Source organism: Caretta caretta, chromosome 1 (assembly GCF_965140235.1).
Source record: "Caretta caretta isolate rCarCar2 chromosome 1, rCarCar1.hap1, whole genome shotgun sequence".
Lineage (NCBI taxonomy): Eukaryota > Metazoa > Chordata > Testudines > Cheloniidae > Caretta > Caretta caretta.
In genome coordinates this window covers 199,076,109-199,093,570 of record NC_134206.1, presented here as the reverse complement: position 1 = coordinate 199,093,570, position 17,462 = coordinate 199,076,109, and the positions used below count along the sequence as shown (strand labels likewise).

General features: G+C 42.1%; 2 protein-coding genes across 9 annotated transcripts in view; one reads left to right on the top strand and one right to left on the bottom strand.

Moving 5' to 3' along the window:
• Nucleotides 1–17,462, bottom strand: part of CMSS1 (cms1 ribosomal small subunit homolog) — a 368,267-nt gene that overhangs the window by 235,193 nt on the left and 115,612 nt on the right. The window lies entirely within an intron of this gene.
• Nucleotides 1–17,462, top strand: part of FILIP1L (filamin A interacting protein 1 like) — a 296,199-nt gene that overhangs the window by 175,138 nt on the left and 103,599 nt on the right. For 3 of the 5 annotated variants that reach the window (XM_075118558.1, XM_048816986.2, XM_075118551.1), the window contains exons 3-4: nucleotides 10,792–11,065; nucleotides 14,267–14,440. In XM_075118558.1, the coding sequence (XP_074974659.1) occupies nucleotides 10,808–11,065; nucleotides 14,267–14,440 (432 nt within the window). In that variant the 5' untranslated portion in view covers nucleotides 10,792–10,807. Of the gene's footprint in view, nucleotides 1–3,046; nucleotides 3,069–10,791; nucleotides 11,066–14,266; nucleotides 14,441–17,462 lie in introns of those variants that run through there. The other 2 variants (XM_075118552.1, XM_048816980.2) reach the window with 2 other exon arrangements.

Sequence of the window (17,462 nt, the reverse complement as noted above, 5' to 3'; positions counted from 1 at the left end):
CAATGTGACTGCGACAGGGTCTACAGAGCTGCACTGCATCTCGTAAGCAGGGATATCATCACCCTGCCACGTACACCAAGATGCCTCTGCAAAGACTACCAAGGAGGCAGACAACACATCATCTGAAGGCAAGTAAATGGGCAGAGATCATCTAGGTGGCCAGCACAAGTTCCACATGGGAATGATGACAAGCTTAATAGGTAGCAAGCACCTGATCCCCTTGTAATGTTGTAGCTAGAGTGTACAAGTACCATTGCTCTCTAGGGTCTGTTTTACAAGAGATAAATATTAACACACAGAGATGCAAGATGGCGTGCTTTGAGTCAGGTCTCCTCCTCCTCTCCTTACCCAGCTGCTACCAGCTGTCACTCTGTGCTCTCGTACCACTCTAGTTGTTGGTACAGAGTAATGGGGAGCCTGAGTTAGCTCAAAAGAAGAATATACCATGAAATACGAACAGTTGACAGCTCTGTCCTCCAATGGGGATTATAGGGGAAGTTAATGTAACCTCAGTATGGTGAACTACCATCTCTGCTACAAGAGGGAGGAATGTTTAACCATGTTGCAACACCTCTCTGCTGTAAACAGGTCCTCTTGGTGTGGTTATTATAGTGTACAGCTGACAGAGGGAAAGATTTTCCACTCATTAAGCTAATGTTCAGAACCCTGGCTCTGAAGAGATGACAGACCCTTTTAGGGTGCCATGAGACAGTTGATATCCAGAAACTTCATGGTACTATTAAAATTTTGTCCTTTTTATTTTCAAAAAAAGAAAGAAGAAGAAGAAGAAGAAAGCTTCTAACTTTCACTTGGGTGGAAAATGTTGCTCAATGTAAAAAGGTAAAAACACAAAGTTAAAAGTTAAAAATGACTTTGTTCCAGTTTATAAGTTACACTGGAGCCATTCAAAAGCTGACTAACCTTACAGAAAACCAGCCCGATCTGCACTACAATGGATTATCTCTCTGCAGTGGCCACAGTGTAGTACGCTGCAGTCAGTGGTCTGTCTAAACTGTCAAGAGCCCTGAGAAGGTCAACCATTAGGTCATGTTGCAACTGGGGGGGGGGGGGGGGGGAGGCTCTGGCAGTTTGGAAGAGAAAGCTAAGAATTTCAAGATGGGTGGATGAAGTCTATGTTTTTCACTCCTGCAGTAGTTCTTTGTTTGCTGCACAAAAAGGGACCAGTGTCTGCAGAAACATGAAGTTTTTCAGTTCTGGGTAATTGTAGCATGCATTCCAAGTGCTGTATGCTGTGAATACCAGTTCTCGAGTTCTCAAACCACAATATTAACATAAAATTGCTTCTAAATCAGTGGCTCTGAAACTGTGGTCTGCAAGCCACTGGCGAGCCACAGAGTACTCACTATTCATATGATGAGGGCTGACTGGACACATGGTATTGGCTCTTTCTCCCTGTTTCCAGCTATTACATTGAATTATATGAAGCTGAAAATATATCACATTTACCTCCTAATATCACCTTGCCATGTAAGCAACTGCTGTAAGAACTGAGGTGGTTCTTCAGTCACAGATGTGCATTTCCCAAAATATAAAATCAACTGACAGCATGAAAGTAGAAAGAAATCACTCACTCAATATGCAACCTAATAATTTGTGTGCACGAGTATTCATCTGGCCTCTCACACAGCTGTAACATTGACTGGGACCCAAAGTAGCCTAGAACATCCACTATGGACTACGCAGCAAGCCAGCACAATAAGTTTTTTTTTTTAAATCTTATCTTCACAAACAATGTGGGAGGGAGGGTGAGTCACAGTACAGATTGATGTAACTAACTGGAATAGTCTTTGCAGCCTAATTCCCAATTGTCCCTGATCATGTGTTTAACTTTATTATTTGAAATACACATTCTACGATGTGATGCAGTGATAGCAATAAACTTGCTTGATAAATAAAAAGCTTAATTTATAAACATATCCCGGAAAAGTACAACATTCACCCACTGGCAGGCAGGCCAGCTGCCATTACCACACCAAAACAACACCAACAACAGAACTTTAAAATAAATAAATAAATAAACCACCAAAGTTCATGAATAAGTGTAACCAAGTAAACCATGTGCAAGACAGAAACTCCTTACTATGGCATGTTCCCTGTTCTCCTTTCCCGATTTGCTACGCAAGTGGTGCCAGGGAGCGGGTGGAGGCATCCACTGGGGAGGGAGCAATACAGCGGACTGCATGGGCCAAAGTTGCCCTGCCCAGCTGCTCATGGGGCCTGCTTGCATGGGCCACCCAGCCATAGAGATTTCCAGTTGTTTCTGGACAGTGTCACATGGGACTCAGGCCGTGGTGTGGGTGATGCAGAAGGAGCTGATACTCTTGTGGTCATTAGTGATACCAGCTGCTCAAACAGCTCTCTTTCTGCTGAGCTCTGTCCTCCTCCCTTTGCCACCATTCCTGTTCCAGGAACTGTGAAGCAAGTGCCTGCTCCCATGCTGAAACCCTATCCTCAAGCTGTGTAGCCAGCCTCTGACTTCAAACATAAGTTCATCATGGAAATGCTTCCTCTTAGAATGGTCCATGAAAGTACATTGGCCCAGGCTTCTGCTGCACGGTGGAGGTTCTGTAGCCTGTAGAAGTCAAGGGGCTGGACTAGGACAGAAGGTTATTGTCTCAAATAGCTCAGAGCAGGAGAGCAAGAAAACTCCTTGTGGAATTCCAAGGACATAAAATGTTACTTTTCCAAACTAAACTTCAGTATATTGTGAGAAGGATGCTTCAGACCAAGAAGCTCCCTGGACACAGCCTGGTTAATCATAATGAAAGAAGAGCAGAGACAAAGGTAAGTTAAAAATTCAAAGCTGTTTATGGTTTTCTAAAAATTGCAAAACTACTTGGATTTTGGGTGCGGGGACATGCTAAAAAAAGCCTTTTTTTTTTTAAATCATTTCAGGTCTTCCCATATTTTGGTGATGCCCAAGTGGTAAGGGGAGATGCTATTCCAAGCTACCAGTGGGATACCTGCAGTGTATGCAACAGAAGTATTCAAATGGATGGTGACTGAACAGCACATCTATGAGTGGAGTGGGCTGGTCAGCTACTGAGGTATCCCTGGAAAATACACCCTTCCCCAAAATGTGACTACCTATCTGGAGTTCCTGCTTTGGGAAAAGTCTGCATCTTATCAGCACCAGGAATTGGGTCAGAATTCATGAGGGAATCAACAGGATGCTTGCTGCACTAGCTTCCACATAGCTTAGCCAGTTATGGCTGCATGGAAACACATACAACTACATAGCCTCCCTCCTAGCCCCGCCCCACCAGGCATATTTCTGAACTAAAATTTCAAACCCCAGTCGAATTTGGGAGAAATTATTTTGTCACCTGTGGACTGACTTTAACTAAAATGGACTAGATTCATGAATGAAACACATTTACACACACACACACACACACTCACTCACTCACTCATTCACGAGTTCACTATTTCCAAGTGGCTCATTCCACCATTGAATGGTTTGAGAGTGGTATACTAACAAGTGTGGCAATGTGAGGTTATTATTTTTAAGAAACAGGAACAGCCCAAACAAATAAAACTGCGCCTTTCCAGTAAAAATTCACTTTCAGGGTGTTTTTACTGCTTGCATTCCCCGGTCGTCATTTTTAACTCCACGTGGTGGAGTGGGCTGGCGTGTGTGGAGTGAAGGCACTGGAATACAATCCGCCATTAGCGGATACATGCACCTAGCTGGGGCTTCTCTTAACTTTTGCACTGGTTCATAGAGCGGAAATCCCTCCCATTCCTATATTAATAAACATTAAAATGGAATTTACCAGGCTCTACGGCAGCTTCCATCTCTTCCTTTGTCTGCTGCAGGGTTCAAGGCAGGCTTTTCCTTCGGGGACCACCAATTATCTCCTCCAAGTATGGCCCCAGGATGTGCTGCTGCTGCTTCTACAACACAGCCTCCTGGGGGACCAGTTTCAGCAACAGAGTCACTTTACTGCCCACACTTGCCGGGGGCTGCTGGATCCCATCAGTCCCCATGCTGGATTCTGGGCCCAGTAGGGCACCATCCTGGCTGACAAGGTCATCATGCACCACCGCTGGCTCCATGCTCGGCATCCAGTCAAACTCCTCATAAAACAGACATGATGTCAGTGAGTTGTGGTTCTGCTCCCTGGTTTTGCTGTACTCAGTCTTGAGCCATTTAATCTGCTCCCTGCGCTGGTCACAGTCTGGTAAATCTCCAATGCTGCCAGTCTTCATTGTTTGCTGGTAGGTGTGGTCATTCCTGTACTCTTGCTGAAATCCACTGTTTCGCTGGCCTTGCACCAGAGAATTACCAAACTCTGGCTCTGCTCCCATGACCATGAAGCAGCGCACTTTGCAAAAGGTTTCTTCTGGTCAGTTTCCACTGCAAACACAGAAGGCTCTCTGATGATGTGTTTGCAGCTTGGCAGTCAGAAGACAATGGAAGGGTTAAATGCTGACTCACTGAGCTGCTGCACTACAGCAAGTGGGGTTGCTTCCATTTTCAGTTCAGTGGATTGGAGATTGTTGGGATAGAGAGGACAAAGGAAGTTGCCCAATGGATTGTGAGATATTTCTGGTGGACTCCCAGGACCCAAGTTGCCGGGGGAGCTGCATCCACACTGCAAAGCAATAGGGCTCGAACCTTGGGTTCCAGCTTCACCCTCCACCCACACAGGGTCCTAGGACCCTAGGTCCAAGCCTAAGTCAGAGATCTGTGTGTAGATGGAAGGGGAGTTTGGGATCAAGCTAGAGTCTGAGCCTGAGCTTATATTGCCGGGTACACATATCCATATTACACTCATTAACATGATATAAATTCTTGAAGAGATTAACAGATAAAATAGATTAGACAGATAAAACAGTACATTAATAACAGCAAAACATGGGCCTTCTTCAGATACAGTAAAACAACTTTAAAGTAAACTTAAATACTACTTTAAAAAGTTCCCAAATATTCCATTTGTGTCTAATCCTTTTCATTGCTCACTGAACCTAGGACACTAAACTTTCTAAACTACTACATGCCACAAGGGGCCACAGCAGTGGTTCCCTCAACCCACGCAGCAATATTGTTAACCTATCCAACTATACTCTCAGCTCAGCAGAAGCAGCTGTCCTATCTCGGGGCCTCTCCTTCTGCCCCTTCACCCCCACGAACATGATACAGTTCTGTGGTGACCTAGAATCCTATTTTCGATGTCTCCGACTCAAGGAATATTTCCAACACACCTCTGAACAACATACTAATCCACAGAGACCTCCCTACCAACACTACAAAAAGAAGGATTCTAGGTGGACTCCTCCTGAAGGTCGAGACAGCAGACTGGACTTCTACATAGAGTGCTTCCGCTGACGTGCATGGGCTGAAATTTTGGAAAAGCAGCATCACTTGCCCCACAACCTCAGCCGTGCAGAACACAATGCCATCCACAGCCTCAGAAACAACTCTGACATCATAATCAAAAAGGCTGACAAAGGAGGTGCCGTTGTCATCATGAATAGGTCACAATATGAACAAGAGGCTGCTTGGCAGCTCTCCAACACCACTTTCTACAAGCCATTACCCTCTGATCCCACTGAGAGTTACCAAAAGAAACTACAGCATTTGCTCAAGAAACTCCCTGAAAAAGCACAAGATCAAATCCGCACAGACATACCCCTGGATCCCCAACCTGGGATATTCTATCTACTACCCAAGATCCATAAACCTGGAAATCCTGGGCGCCCCATCATCTCAGGCATTGGCACCCTGACAGCAGGATTGTCTGGCTATGTAGACTCCCTCCTCAGGCCCTACGCTACCAGCACTCCCAGCTACCTTCGAGACACCGCTGACTTCCTGAGGAAACTACAATCCATCGGTGAACTTCCTGATAACACCATCCTGGCCATTATGGATGTAGAAGCCCTCTACACCAACATTCCACACAAAGATGGACTACAAGCCGTCAAGAACACTATCCCCGATAATGTCACGTGGCTGAACTTTGTGACTTTGTCCTTACCCATAACTATTTTACATTTGGGGACAATGTATACCTTCAAATCAGCGGCACTGCTATAGGTACGCGCATGGCCCCACAGTATGCCAACATTTTTATGGCTGACTTAGAACAACGCTTCCTCAGCTCTGTCCCCTAACGCCCCTACTCTACTTGCGCTATATTGATGAAATCTTCATCATCTGGACCCATGGAAAAGAAGCCCTTGAGGAATTCCACCATGATTTCAACAATTTCCATCCCACCATCAACCTCAGCCTGGTCCAGTCCACACAAGAGATCCACTTCCTGGACACTACAGTGCTAATAAACGATGGTCACATAAACACCACCCTATACCGGAAACCTACTGACCGCTATTCCTACCTACATGCCTCCAGCTTTCACCCTGACCACACCACATGATCCATTGTCTACAGCCAAGCTCTGCGATACAACCGCATTTGCTCCAACCCCTCAGACAGAGACAAACACCTACAAGATCTCTATCAAGCATTCTTACAACTACAATACCCACCTGCGGAAGTGAAGAAACAGATTGATAGAGCCAGAAGAGTTCCCAGAAGTCACCTACTACGGGACACGCCTAACAAAGAAAATAACAGAACCCCCTAGCCGTCACCTTCAGCCCCCAACTAAAACCCCTCCAACGCATTATTAAGGATCTACAACCTATCCTGAAGGATGACCCAACACTCTCACAAATCTTGGGAGACAGGCCAGTCCTTGCCTACAGACAGCCCCCCAACCAGAAGCAAATACTCACCAGCAACCACATACCACACAACAGAACCACTAACCCAGGAACCTATCCTTGCAACAAAACCCGTTGCCAACTGTGCCCACATATCTATTTAGGGGACACCATCACAGGGCCTAATAACATCAGCCACACTATCAGAGGCTCGTTCACCTGCACATCTACCAATGTGATATATGCCATCATGTGCCAGCAATGCCCCTCTGCCATGTACATTGGTCAAACTGGACAGTCTCTACATAAAAGAATAAATGGACACAAATCAGATGTCAAGAATTATAACATTCATAAACCAGTCGGAGAACACTTCAATCTCTCTGGTCACGCGATTACAGACATGAAAGTTGTGATATTACAACAGAGAAACTTCAAAACCAGACTCCAGTGAGAGACTGTTGAATTGGAATTCACTTGCAAATTGGATACTATTAACTTAGGCTTGAATAGAGACTGGGAGTGGCTAAGTCATTATGCAAGGTAACCTATTTCCCCTTGTTTTTTCCTCTCCCTCCCCCCCCCCCCCCAGACGTTCTTGTTAAACCCTGGATTTGTGCTGGAAATGGCCCAACTTGATTATCATACACATTGTAAGGAGAGTGATCACTTTAGATAAGCTATTACCAGCAGGAGAGTGGGGTGGGGGAGAGAAAACCTTTTGTAGTGGTAAACACCCATTTTTTCATGGTTTGTGTGTATAAAAAGATCTTCTGTACTTTCCACAGTATGCATCCGATGAAGTGAGCTGTAGCTCACGAAAGCTTATGCTCAAATAAATTGGTTAGTCTCTAAGGTGCCACAAGTACTCCTTTTCTTTTTGCGAATACAGACTAACACGGCTGTTACTCTGAAACCTGAACCTAGGTAAATATTTTGGTTAGCAGATTTAACAGAGTTGCTGTGTTTGTATTCAAGTATGCCACAACAGAGTACTTCTATGCAGCAATGGTTCTGTTCAGCGGAAAATACTCACGGTACTTGGGGCTAAGCATACACTGGAGTATTGCAGAGACCCCATCTGCCTGGGCAGCTGACCTATTCAGCAGAAGGTCAGCTTGCCTTCTCAGGCATAAAGCACCTTGTGTTAGTAAACTAGCGACATGTCTGGGTGATTAAGGAGTTGCCTTGACAGATTCCAAAGGCGGTCTCAGCCGGCCCTCTTTGGTTGTGAAGAAGGTACATGGCATGGGTCCCCAAGGATATGAGCGTTTGTGTGTAAAAGCAGGGGGAAAGGGAGGGGAAGCACAGATCTTGCCATTTCTGGTCAGACCATTGCTCTATCAAGTCCAGAATCCTGCTTCTGGTTGTAGCCAAAACCTAATGTTTCAGAAGGTGAAAACTTCCTGTAATACACCTGGCCTACAGGACAGTTCTGTACGTGGGGGAGGAAATGCCTTCTTGAGCCCTGGAATGATCAGTTTAAAACAAGCAGGAGCTGCGGTTTTGGGTGCTGCATAAAGAACATGCAGAATCCACTAGAAGAAAAATAAAGCAGGGCTTTGTGCATCATTTATGCATTTCATGGCATGCTACACGTGCAGCATAATGGTGTATTAGTGATCAGATAATTGAATTTACTACATCACCCCTGTATTTGTTGATATGATTCTTATTGACCACTTTTACTGTGGTAATGCCTAGACTCTAGAGGGCCGGGCCAGGCCAGGGCCCTATTGTGATAGGCATTGTACAAACATATAGTAAACAACAATCCAGGTACTAAAGCGGTTACAATCTAAGAGACAAGACATAACAGGCAGATAATACAAACAAGCATGTTGGGTGGGGTGGGGGACGGTGGGTGGAGGGTAGTGGGATAAGAAACACGGCAACATAAATATTAGGATAAGCACAATACCTAACCAATCAAGCAGTAATCACAACATGCCACCTGTCTAGCCATTATTAGGTTGCAGTCTTCTGAATATATTATATTGAGGAGGGACTTGAAGCAGGATGTGATGCTGGCCTTACAATGAGCTCCTACCCCAACCGTATACTAGTAAAAGCAAAACCTGATAAAATAGGTATCCCAAGCACTTTGCCTCAAAACTGGTATATTCTGGCTCTGGGAGACCAGAAGGAATGTTTCCTCCTGTGGTGACTTTAAGAATACTTTAAAATTATTATGTGTCTATTACAATGGGACTTTACCACCACAGAAAATTTCCAGCGATACAGAATTCCACTTACCTTTCCATAATGTTCTTAGTCACTTTTAACTAATCAACCCATCTTTATGCTGAAATAAAAGCTCTCTCCCCTCTCCTACTCTTTGAATCCTCCTACTGCAGTGAAACCACAAAAGCTACTATATATGTTATGATCGCAGGAGCCGACTTTATTTAAAGATGTAAACCCAGGATTAGGATTTCCATTCAGGATCAGACAAAAGGAGGAACTCTGCTGGAGTATTCTTATTCATAGATTCACAAATTCTGGCCGGAAGGACCACTGTGACCATCTAATCAGACCTCCTGCATAACACAGGCCATAGGACTTCCCTGAATTAATTACTATTTCAAATCCAATAGATGTGATGGAACTAGAGCAGATCTTTTAGAAAAATGTCCAATCTTGATTTAAAATTTGCCAGTGATGGAGAATCCACCCCAACCCTTGGTAAATTATTCCAGTGGCTAATTACCTTCACTATTAAACATTTTCACCTTTTCTCAAGTCTGAATTTATCTAGCTTCAATTTCTGGCCACTGGACCCAATTATATCTTTGCTTGCTAGATTGAAGGGCCCTCTATTATCATGTTTCTGTTTCCCCTACAGGTATTTATACATGGTGATACAGTCATCCAATGACCACCTTTATGAGAAGCTGAGTAGGTTGAGCTCCTTGAGTGATTTAATGTTTGTAAGAGTATTAATTAATTGACAACAATGTTTAGGATGTAATATTGATATAAATAATAGCACTCAGAAGGCCTAGTCAGGATTGGGGCTTCATTAGGCTAGGCACTGTCATCTGTGCCTTATCTCAAACTAGGATTGCCAAATTTTGGCTGGATGTATTCCTGGAGGTTTCATCACATGACAATCTTTAATTACAGATTAATCTTTAATTCCTGGAGGACTGGCAACTCTAAAAGCTTACCACCAAAAAAGGGAGATCTTTAATCCATAAAGATATCCAATAACAACAGACAGAGTACGGTACATTATACATTGCTTCTCAGTGAAAATACTCTTAATCCAAATTGCCCTATCTACAATGTTTCTATCTCAAGTGAAATTCCCATAGTCTATATTTCACACTGGAATTTGGGTTTCCTGTGATGCAGACAGACAATATTTCAGCAAGGCACAATGCACTACTTAAGACCCTCAGGGCAAAGTTCATCCCGATGCAGTAGGTTCACACAAGCTCCGAGGGACATACTGACCAACATTGTCAAACTAATTTCAGAGAACGGTGGTGGGCCAGGGGCACATGACATATGCCTCCTTGATGTGTCTCTGCTGAATGTGCACAGTGGTCAGAGTTCTGGCAAGAGCAGTATGACCACAGAGATACCCAGCACTACTTTGCAACCAGTCAACATTCCCTCTCTCCTACCTGTCTGCTGCAGAGCGCAAGTGAGATAGCCCGAATGGCCAGTATGTGAGAGCGCCTGCTTGCTATTGCCGGGGACGGGACTAGCTTCATGCCCACCAACCAGAGAGCAAGAAGTGCACTGACCCCTCCAATTCTCCCTCGGGGCCCAAAGTAAGGCACCTGAGAAAGGAATTGGAATGCCTGGTGCCAAGCAGGAGAAAGCGTATTGCTATTGCAGGAGATAACATTAAAAAAATCAGGAGTTGGGAAGACTCCCATTTACAAGCAAAAAGCTTCCGACAACCCAGGAGACTTGGTCAGTCTGCTTATGAACCATTTACACCATTAATATAGGACTTCTGTTCCACTTAAGTGGCGTACGCAGACTTTTGTGGACCCTCTGTTCTGAGGTGAATGCCACCACCGGTAATTCTCTATGTTCAATGATGGTTAAAATATTTCACTTTTTCCCCCTTCCTTCCAGCTCCAGGGACATACACATGCGCTCCAGAAGTAACAGCACAGAAAGTCCAACCAAATCAAAACAGTGCCAGCAAAAGATAAGAGGCCACCATGAGGAAGATGCTCCTTATGCTGGGAGAGTAAACATGAAAAGGGGACAAAATGAGAAAGAAACCAGCACCATCCTAAGAAGCCCCGAATCTGAGAAAAAACAAAAAAGATATTCCGAGAAAGGAGAGGACCTCTCTCGAGATGACCTGCTATTTCTTCTTAGTGTGCTTGAGGGTGAATTACAGGTGTGTTTTATGTTCCAAGTTGTAGGTTCATTGCATAATCTACTCTAAATATATGCTTTCCCTCACCCCTCTTTTAGATAGTACACCTATTTTAATTGGTGCAGGTGTACAAATGCAAAATGTAAGAGTACATAAAATATTCATCCATACACCACAGACAAGAACTCCCAACCCAAAACAAACACTAGACTTTCCCTACTCATCCCAGTATATAACATATTTGAAATATATAGGTGTCATCATGGAAACGTCTTAGTGGCTCAATGGTCCCATTACTCTCAAAGTGTGCAACTACGTGTGAATTCATTCCTACAGACAACAGGTAAAACTTTAATTCCACACAATCCCATCTGTATTCAGAATATAATATATTTGTTATATAACTATTTTAGGAATGTTTTAGAAATTTAAAAAACAGAACTTTTATTGGGGCCATTTCTTGTGTCCTCCTGTAAAGCCAGCTGCATTAGTTACTTGGAGTACAACTGTACAGGATTCAAAGGGAGCAATAAAACCCCCTAAAAATGTCCTAAAATAGGTTTACAATAGCTTAAAAGGTCCATTATATCAGGCCTTACTGGGCTAGGAATGACTGCTGGCTCCCACCATGGCCATGAGATATTGGATTTCAAAACTGTGACTTTTTCTATATGTAAAAGCTCTCAATGGCCCAGGGCTGAATGCTGCCCACCCTGGGCAAATATAATTTGGGAGTGAGAATGGAAGTCTGTATTCGCAGAAAAAAGGAGAAGAGCTAGGTGATTTAATAAAAGTAGCGACAGCTGTTTGAAACTGCTCATGAGTTTGGAATGTTTGTGAGCAGAGATCAGGCAAATTGGTCAAAAGTGCATGATAAATGGATTTATCACATGGTTTCACAGTTTAACATCTCGACATTACCTATGTGAGTACTTTTATTATTAATATATGTATATGTAGACACACATTAATATTATATATATTCTGCGTGTCTGTTTATTCAACTGGTCATTCACACATAAGCGACCAGTTGAACACAGATACACATGCGCACCCTCCCAGGTCTACTGTCAATTCTTGTAGAATATGTTATTTTGGCCCTTTCCACAGGGAAATTCCGAGCAACCCTTTCCCCGCTCCGCCAATACTGGGCCCAAAACACAGGGTGGGCTATTTCATATGAAATCAGGAAGTGATGTGTGTGTTAAGAAAAACGCTGTAGTATTAAACTTTTTCAAAGTCATCATCTGTTTCCCTGCCTTCTCTCTAAATTTAGATCAAGACCCAGATTTCCCAAACACTCTCTCTGAAAATGCAGTTCTAAGCAAATACATCTCTGTCTTGTTTAAAAAAAAAAGAGAGAAGAAAAGTCCAACCTTCTCAGTATGTTTAAAATTGAAATGGTTTAAATTAAAAATATGAACATACTCCAGTATGTCACTGCATAATTTGCCGGTTGTTCCTGTAGGTCAGAGAGAAAATACTTTTGCAGAAAAAAAAGTAGGAATGCAATTTTTTGGATTCCTGATTTGCCAGTATACAGTACTGCCAACTTCAACCCTTCCAAAATTGTGATTCAATCCCCAAAAATCATGAGATTATCTTAAAAATTAGATTTTAAAAAGTTTTAAATCTTGCATCTTTTATTTGCCTTCTGTTTTCTGAGAGGAGATTACTTGAGTCACTTTTTCAGCTTTTCTCCACCTCCAGGAGAGTGAGAAACTGTTTTTTTTTAAAGCTGTTACTTCATGAGAATCTCATGACTCCAGAGGCTGGACCTTTAAGAAAAACAAACAGTATGACACTCATGATAAAGTCGTGAGAGTTAGCAATATTGGGTGTACAACCTGAAAATGTCATTACGAATTTTTTCTGGAAACCCTAGTATAGATTTATTTTAAGTGACTTGACTTTCTGCCTTTCCTTTTGACATTTTCAGAGTTAATATTAACAGGCATTCCTCCCCCTCTAACTTCTTAACATCTGTCACCATGAAGGAGTAGGAAGTTATTTTTTAAAATTGCATGGTATTCGCTTTTATTTGTTTTATATACCTATACCTCTCAAACACTACCTTTATATACCTATACCTCTCAAACACTATAGGCTCCCCGGAAATACAAGCAATGTGTTTCCACAATAGCCTTTGTTACACAGTAACTTGACAAAAGGTACAATGCCTGCTGTTTTGTCCCAGAACGTATGCAAACATACTACTAAGTAAGCGAATTACCACTCTACTCTTAAAGAGAATGTTGGCAATTATGGTAGTATATAAAGAAAAATACATACAACTAAGTATACAGAGTGTATAATGTACACATATGCAGCCAAAATTTTCAAAGGTGACTAGATTTTTGGGTGGGCAACCTGAGACATCGTAAAGAGGCCTGGTTTTCAGAAAGCAGGGCTCAACACTTTCTGTAACTCAACATCCTTTGAAGTGCCTTGAGGGGGCACCCAAGATTGAGGACTCTAATATTATTAGTTACTTTTGAAAATCTTGGCCTTATGTATTTCTCACACACACACACACACCCCTATACATAATCTCTCTCTCTCTCTCTCTAACACACACACACACACATCACTTCTGCCAGCTTTAAGGGCAATTAATCTTGTTCTAAAGAGCTGCCATTATTGCATGCTTTTGGAATGCATGTTGTGAAAGGTCACATCCTCTGCACCATGTACCTCACTAGCTTCAGTGAACAAACATGTACATGTAACAATAGAAGCTGACTACCTCCGTATCAGTTTAAACAACAAAAGCTGCCTTTGTACCCTGTGTGAACAGAGAATGCAAAGCTTCTTGGCTTCCCAAAGTACATTAAAAACTACATGAAAATCTAAAAATAGATGCCAATACCTGAAATGACATTTTGTTCTAAATTCTTGTACAATGAAAAGTATGTGTTCGTACAAAAACTGAGTTACATAATCTACTTTTAACAAAATATTCAGTATCACAGAAAATGTACCTAAAAGCTCATATTTATATATATATTTTTAAAAAAAAGATTAAGCATAGGATTTTGAAAATACAAAGACCAGTATTTCTCTTATAATTTTAAAGAGTTCGCTTTACCAAATATCTCAAGGGTACTTAACGTACAATTTGAAGAACTTTAAAAACTATTGCCAAATGTTAATGTAGAAGCTACTCATTGAGCATGCCAATACATAAAACTAGTTTCACTGGAATTCTTTGTGTTTCTGCAGGCTCAAGATGAAGTCATAGGAGTTCTTAAGGCTGAAAAAATTGACCTGGCTTTGCTTGAAGCACAATATGGCTTTGTTACTCCCAAAAAGGTATTAGAGGCACTCCAGCGAGATGCTATCCAAACCAAGGTTGCACAATGGCAAGAGGATATCTATGAAAAGCCTATGGGAGAGGTATGCATAGTATTATACAATATACACACAGAAGGACTAACCATATTGCCATCAAAGTCAATAGCAGAAGTCCCATTGACTTCAGCAGGAGAAGGATATTGCTCTCAGACGGCACATCCAATATGGACTATCAGGTAGTAGAGCAAAGTACAGAATACACTTTGCTGTAAATTACAAGGCATCATGGTCTAACTGATTTAGCATGGAGCAGAGACCCAAGACATTCTAACCCTAACTCCCATAGCAATTTGGTACATGACCCTGGAGAAGTAATTTAATCTCTCTGGGCAAAATTCAGCAGGTGAAACTCCATTGCAGTCTATACATTTAGCCCACAAGGTTTGTTTTCCTCATAGTCCTCATGCTGGAAGGGCATAGCGAGTGGGGTCTCACAGGGATCAGTTCTAGGTCCAGTTCTATTCAATATCTTCATCACGGATTTAGATAATGGCATACAGAGTGCACTTACAAAGTTTGCGGACGATACCAAGCTGGGAGGGGTTGCAAGTACTTTGGAGGATAGGATTAAAATTCAAAATGATCTGGACAAACTGGAGAAATGGTCTGAAGTAAACAGGATGAAATTCAATAAGGACAAATGCAAAGTATTTCACTTCAGAAGGAACAATCAGTTGCACACATACAAAATGGGAAATGACTGCCTAGGAAGGAGTACAACGGAAAGGGATCTGGGAGTCATAGTGGACCACAAGCTGAATACAAGTTAACAGTGTAACGCTGTTGCAAAAAAAGCGAACATCATTCTGGGATGTTGTCATAAATATAAAGGAAAGGGTAACCACCTTTCTGTATACAATGCTATAAAATCCCTCCTGGCCAGAGGCAACATCCTGTTACCTGTAAAGGGTTAAGAAGCTCAGCTAACCTGGTTGGCACCTGACCCAAAGGACCAATAAGGGAACAAGATACTTTCAAATCTTGGCGGGGGGGGGGAGCGGGGGGAGAGAAGGATTTTGTTTGTGCTCTTTGTTTACGTGTTTGTTCTTTCTTGGGACTGAGAGAAATCCATCTTCTCCAACGCATCCTAATCCAAATCTCCAATATTGCAACCAGTATAGGTAATCCAGGCAAGGCAGATTAGTTTATCTTTTGTTTTATGTGAATTTTCCCTGTGTTAAGAGGGAGGTTTATTCCTGTTTTCTGTAACTTTAAAGTTTTGCCCAAAAGGGAATCCTCTGTGTTTTGAATCCGAATACCCTGTAAAGTATTTTCCATCAATTTTACAGAGGTGATTCTTTTGATTGGTGAGGATTATCATCAAGCCTTCCCCAGAAAAGGGGGTGTAGGGCTTGGGGGGATATTTTGGGGAAAGATGTCTCCAAGTGGTCTCTTTCCCTGTTCTTTGTTTAAAATGCTTGGTGGTGGCAGCATACTGTTCAAGGCCAAGGCAAAGTTTGTACCTTGGGGAAGTTTTAACCTAAGCTGGTAAGAATAAGCTTAGGGGATCTTTCATGCGGGTCCCCACATCTGTACCCTAGAGTTCAAAGTGGGGAAAGAACCCTGACAGATGTATTAGCAGGAGTGTTGTAAGCAAGACACGAGAAGTAATTCTTCCACTCTACTAAGCACTGATTAGGCCTCAACTGAAGTATTGTGTCCAGTTCTGGGCGCCACATTTCAAGAAGGATGTGGACAAATTGGAGAGAGTCCAGAGAAGAGCAACAAAAATGATTAAAGGTCTAGAAAACATGACCTATGAGGGAAGATGGGAAAAATTGATTTGTTTAGTCTGGAAAAGAAGACTGAGAGGGGACATAACAGTTTACAAGAACATAAAGAGTTGTTACCAGGAGGAGGGAGAAGAATTGTTCTTCTTAACCTCTGAGGATAGGACATGAAGCAATGGGCTTAAATTGCAGCCAAGGAGGTTTAAGTTGAACATCAGGAAAAACTTCCTAACTTTCCAGGTGGTTAAGCACTGGAATAAATTGTGTAGGGGGAAGTTGTGAAATCTCCATCACTGGAGATTTTTAAGAGCAAGTTAGACAAACTGTCCGGAATGGTCTAGATAATACTTAGTCCTCCCAGGACTGCAGGGGACTGGACTAGATGACCTCTCGAGGTCCTTTCCAGTCCTATGATTCTATAATTCTATGCTTATTTACTTCACCGGAAGAGAGGAGGGAAGTTGTAGTAAGTATTGTTAATGTCCACTCAGACCTTTAAAAATTAGCTCAATAACTATGTTGTTTATTGTATCAGTTTGCTTTCTGGAGGACCAAATTCACATCTGGTGCAAGCAGACATCTCCACTAGCTTCATGGGAATTTCTCTGCTTGTGCCAGGTGTGAATTTGGTCCAAAGGGCTCAACCCTGAGTCCTTGCATGCTCTAAGCTCCAAACGGAAGTTGTAGGTGCACAAGAACTGTAGGATCTAGCTTTTTACCGTTTATTAAAATTACTGAAGGTTACACACTTCATCAAGGCAGAAATACAACATGGATAATTAGGCTACAGAAGTCGTCATTTCTGAACTATGTTTCTCTGAATTTAAATTGTGACCCCCCCGCCCCCCAGTGTATATCACTTACATAAAAAAATCTCTTTATATTTATTAATCCAAATAAATTCTTGAATGTCCCCCCTTTCATTCTGATAAACATGATTTTAGTGCTCATTATAGATTACTGTTATTAAAAAAAGTAATGAACAAAACTTCTTCCACCAAGTGTTTTCCAGGCTCTGCAACAAAAACATATCCCAGGATACAGAGTTCATTTCACAGAAACTAATGTCACGCAAAAGGTCAGGGACTCATTTCAGGAGCTCGAAGGTTAAAATCTCTAGCTATAATCTAAAACAGATAAAGTTAAATTGCAGAGGTTAATTTATTTTAGAACACTGTGTCATTAGGTCATAGATACTTTGAGTATGAATGGAAATGATTTGAACAACAGTCAAAAGAAGTTTAAAAACTTTAAGTGCAGTCTGCTATTTTGCATAAGTTTAGGCACAGGTTTTTCCTTCTAACACTTTAATGGCACAAAAAGGATTTTTTTTA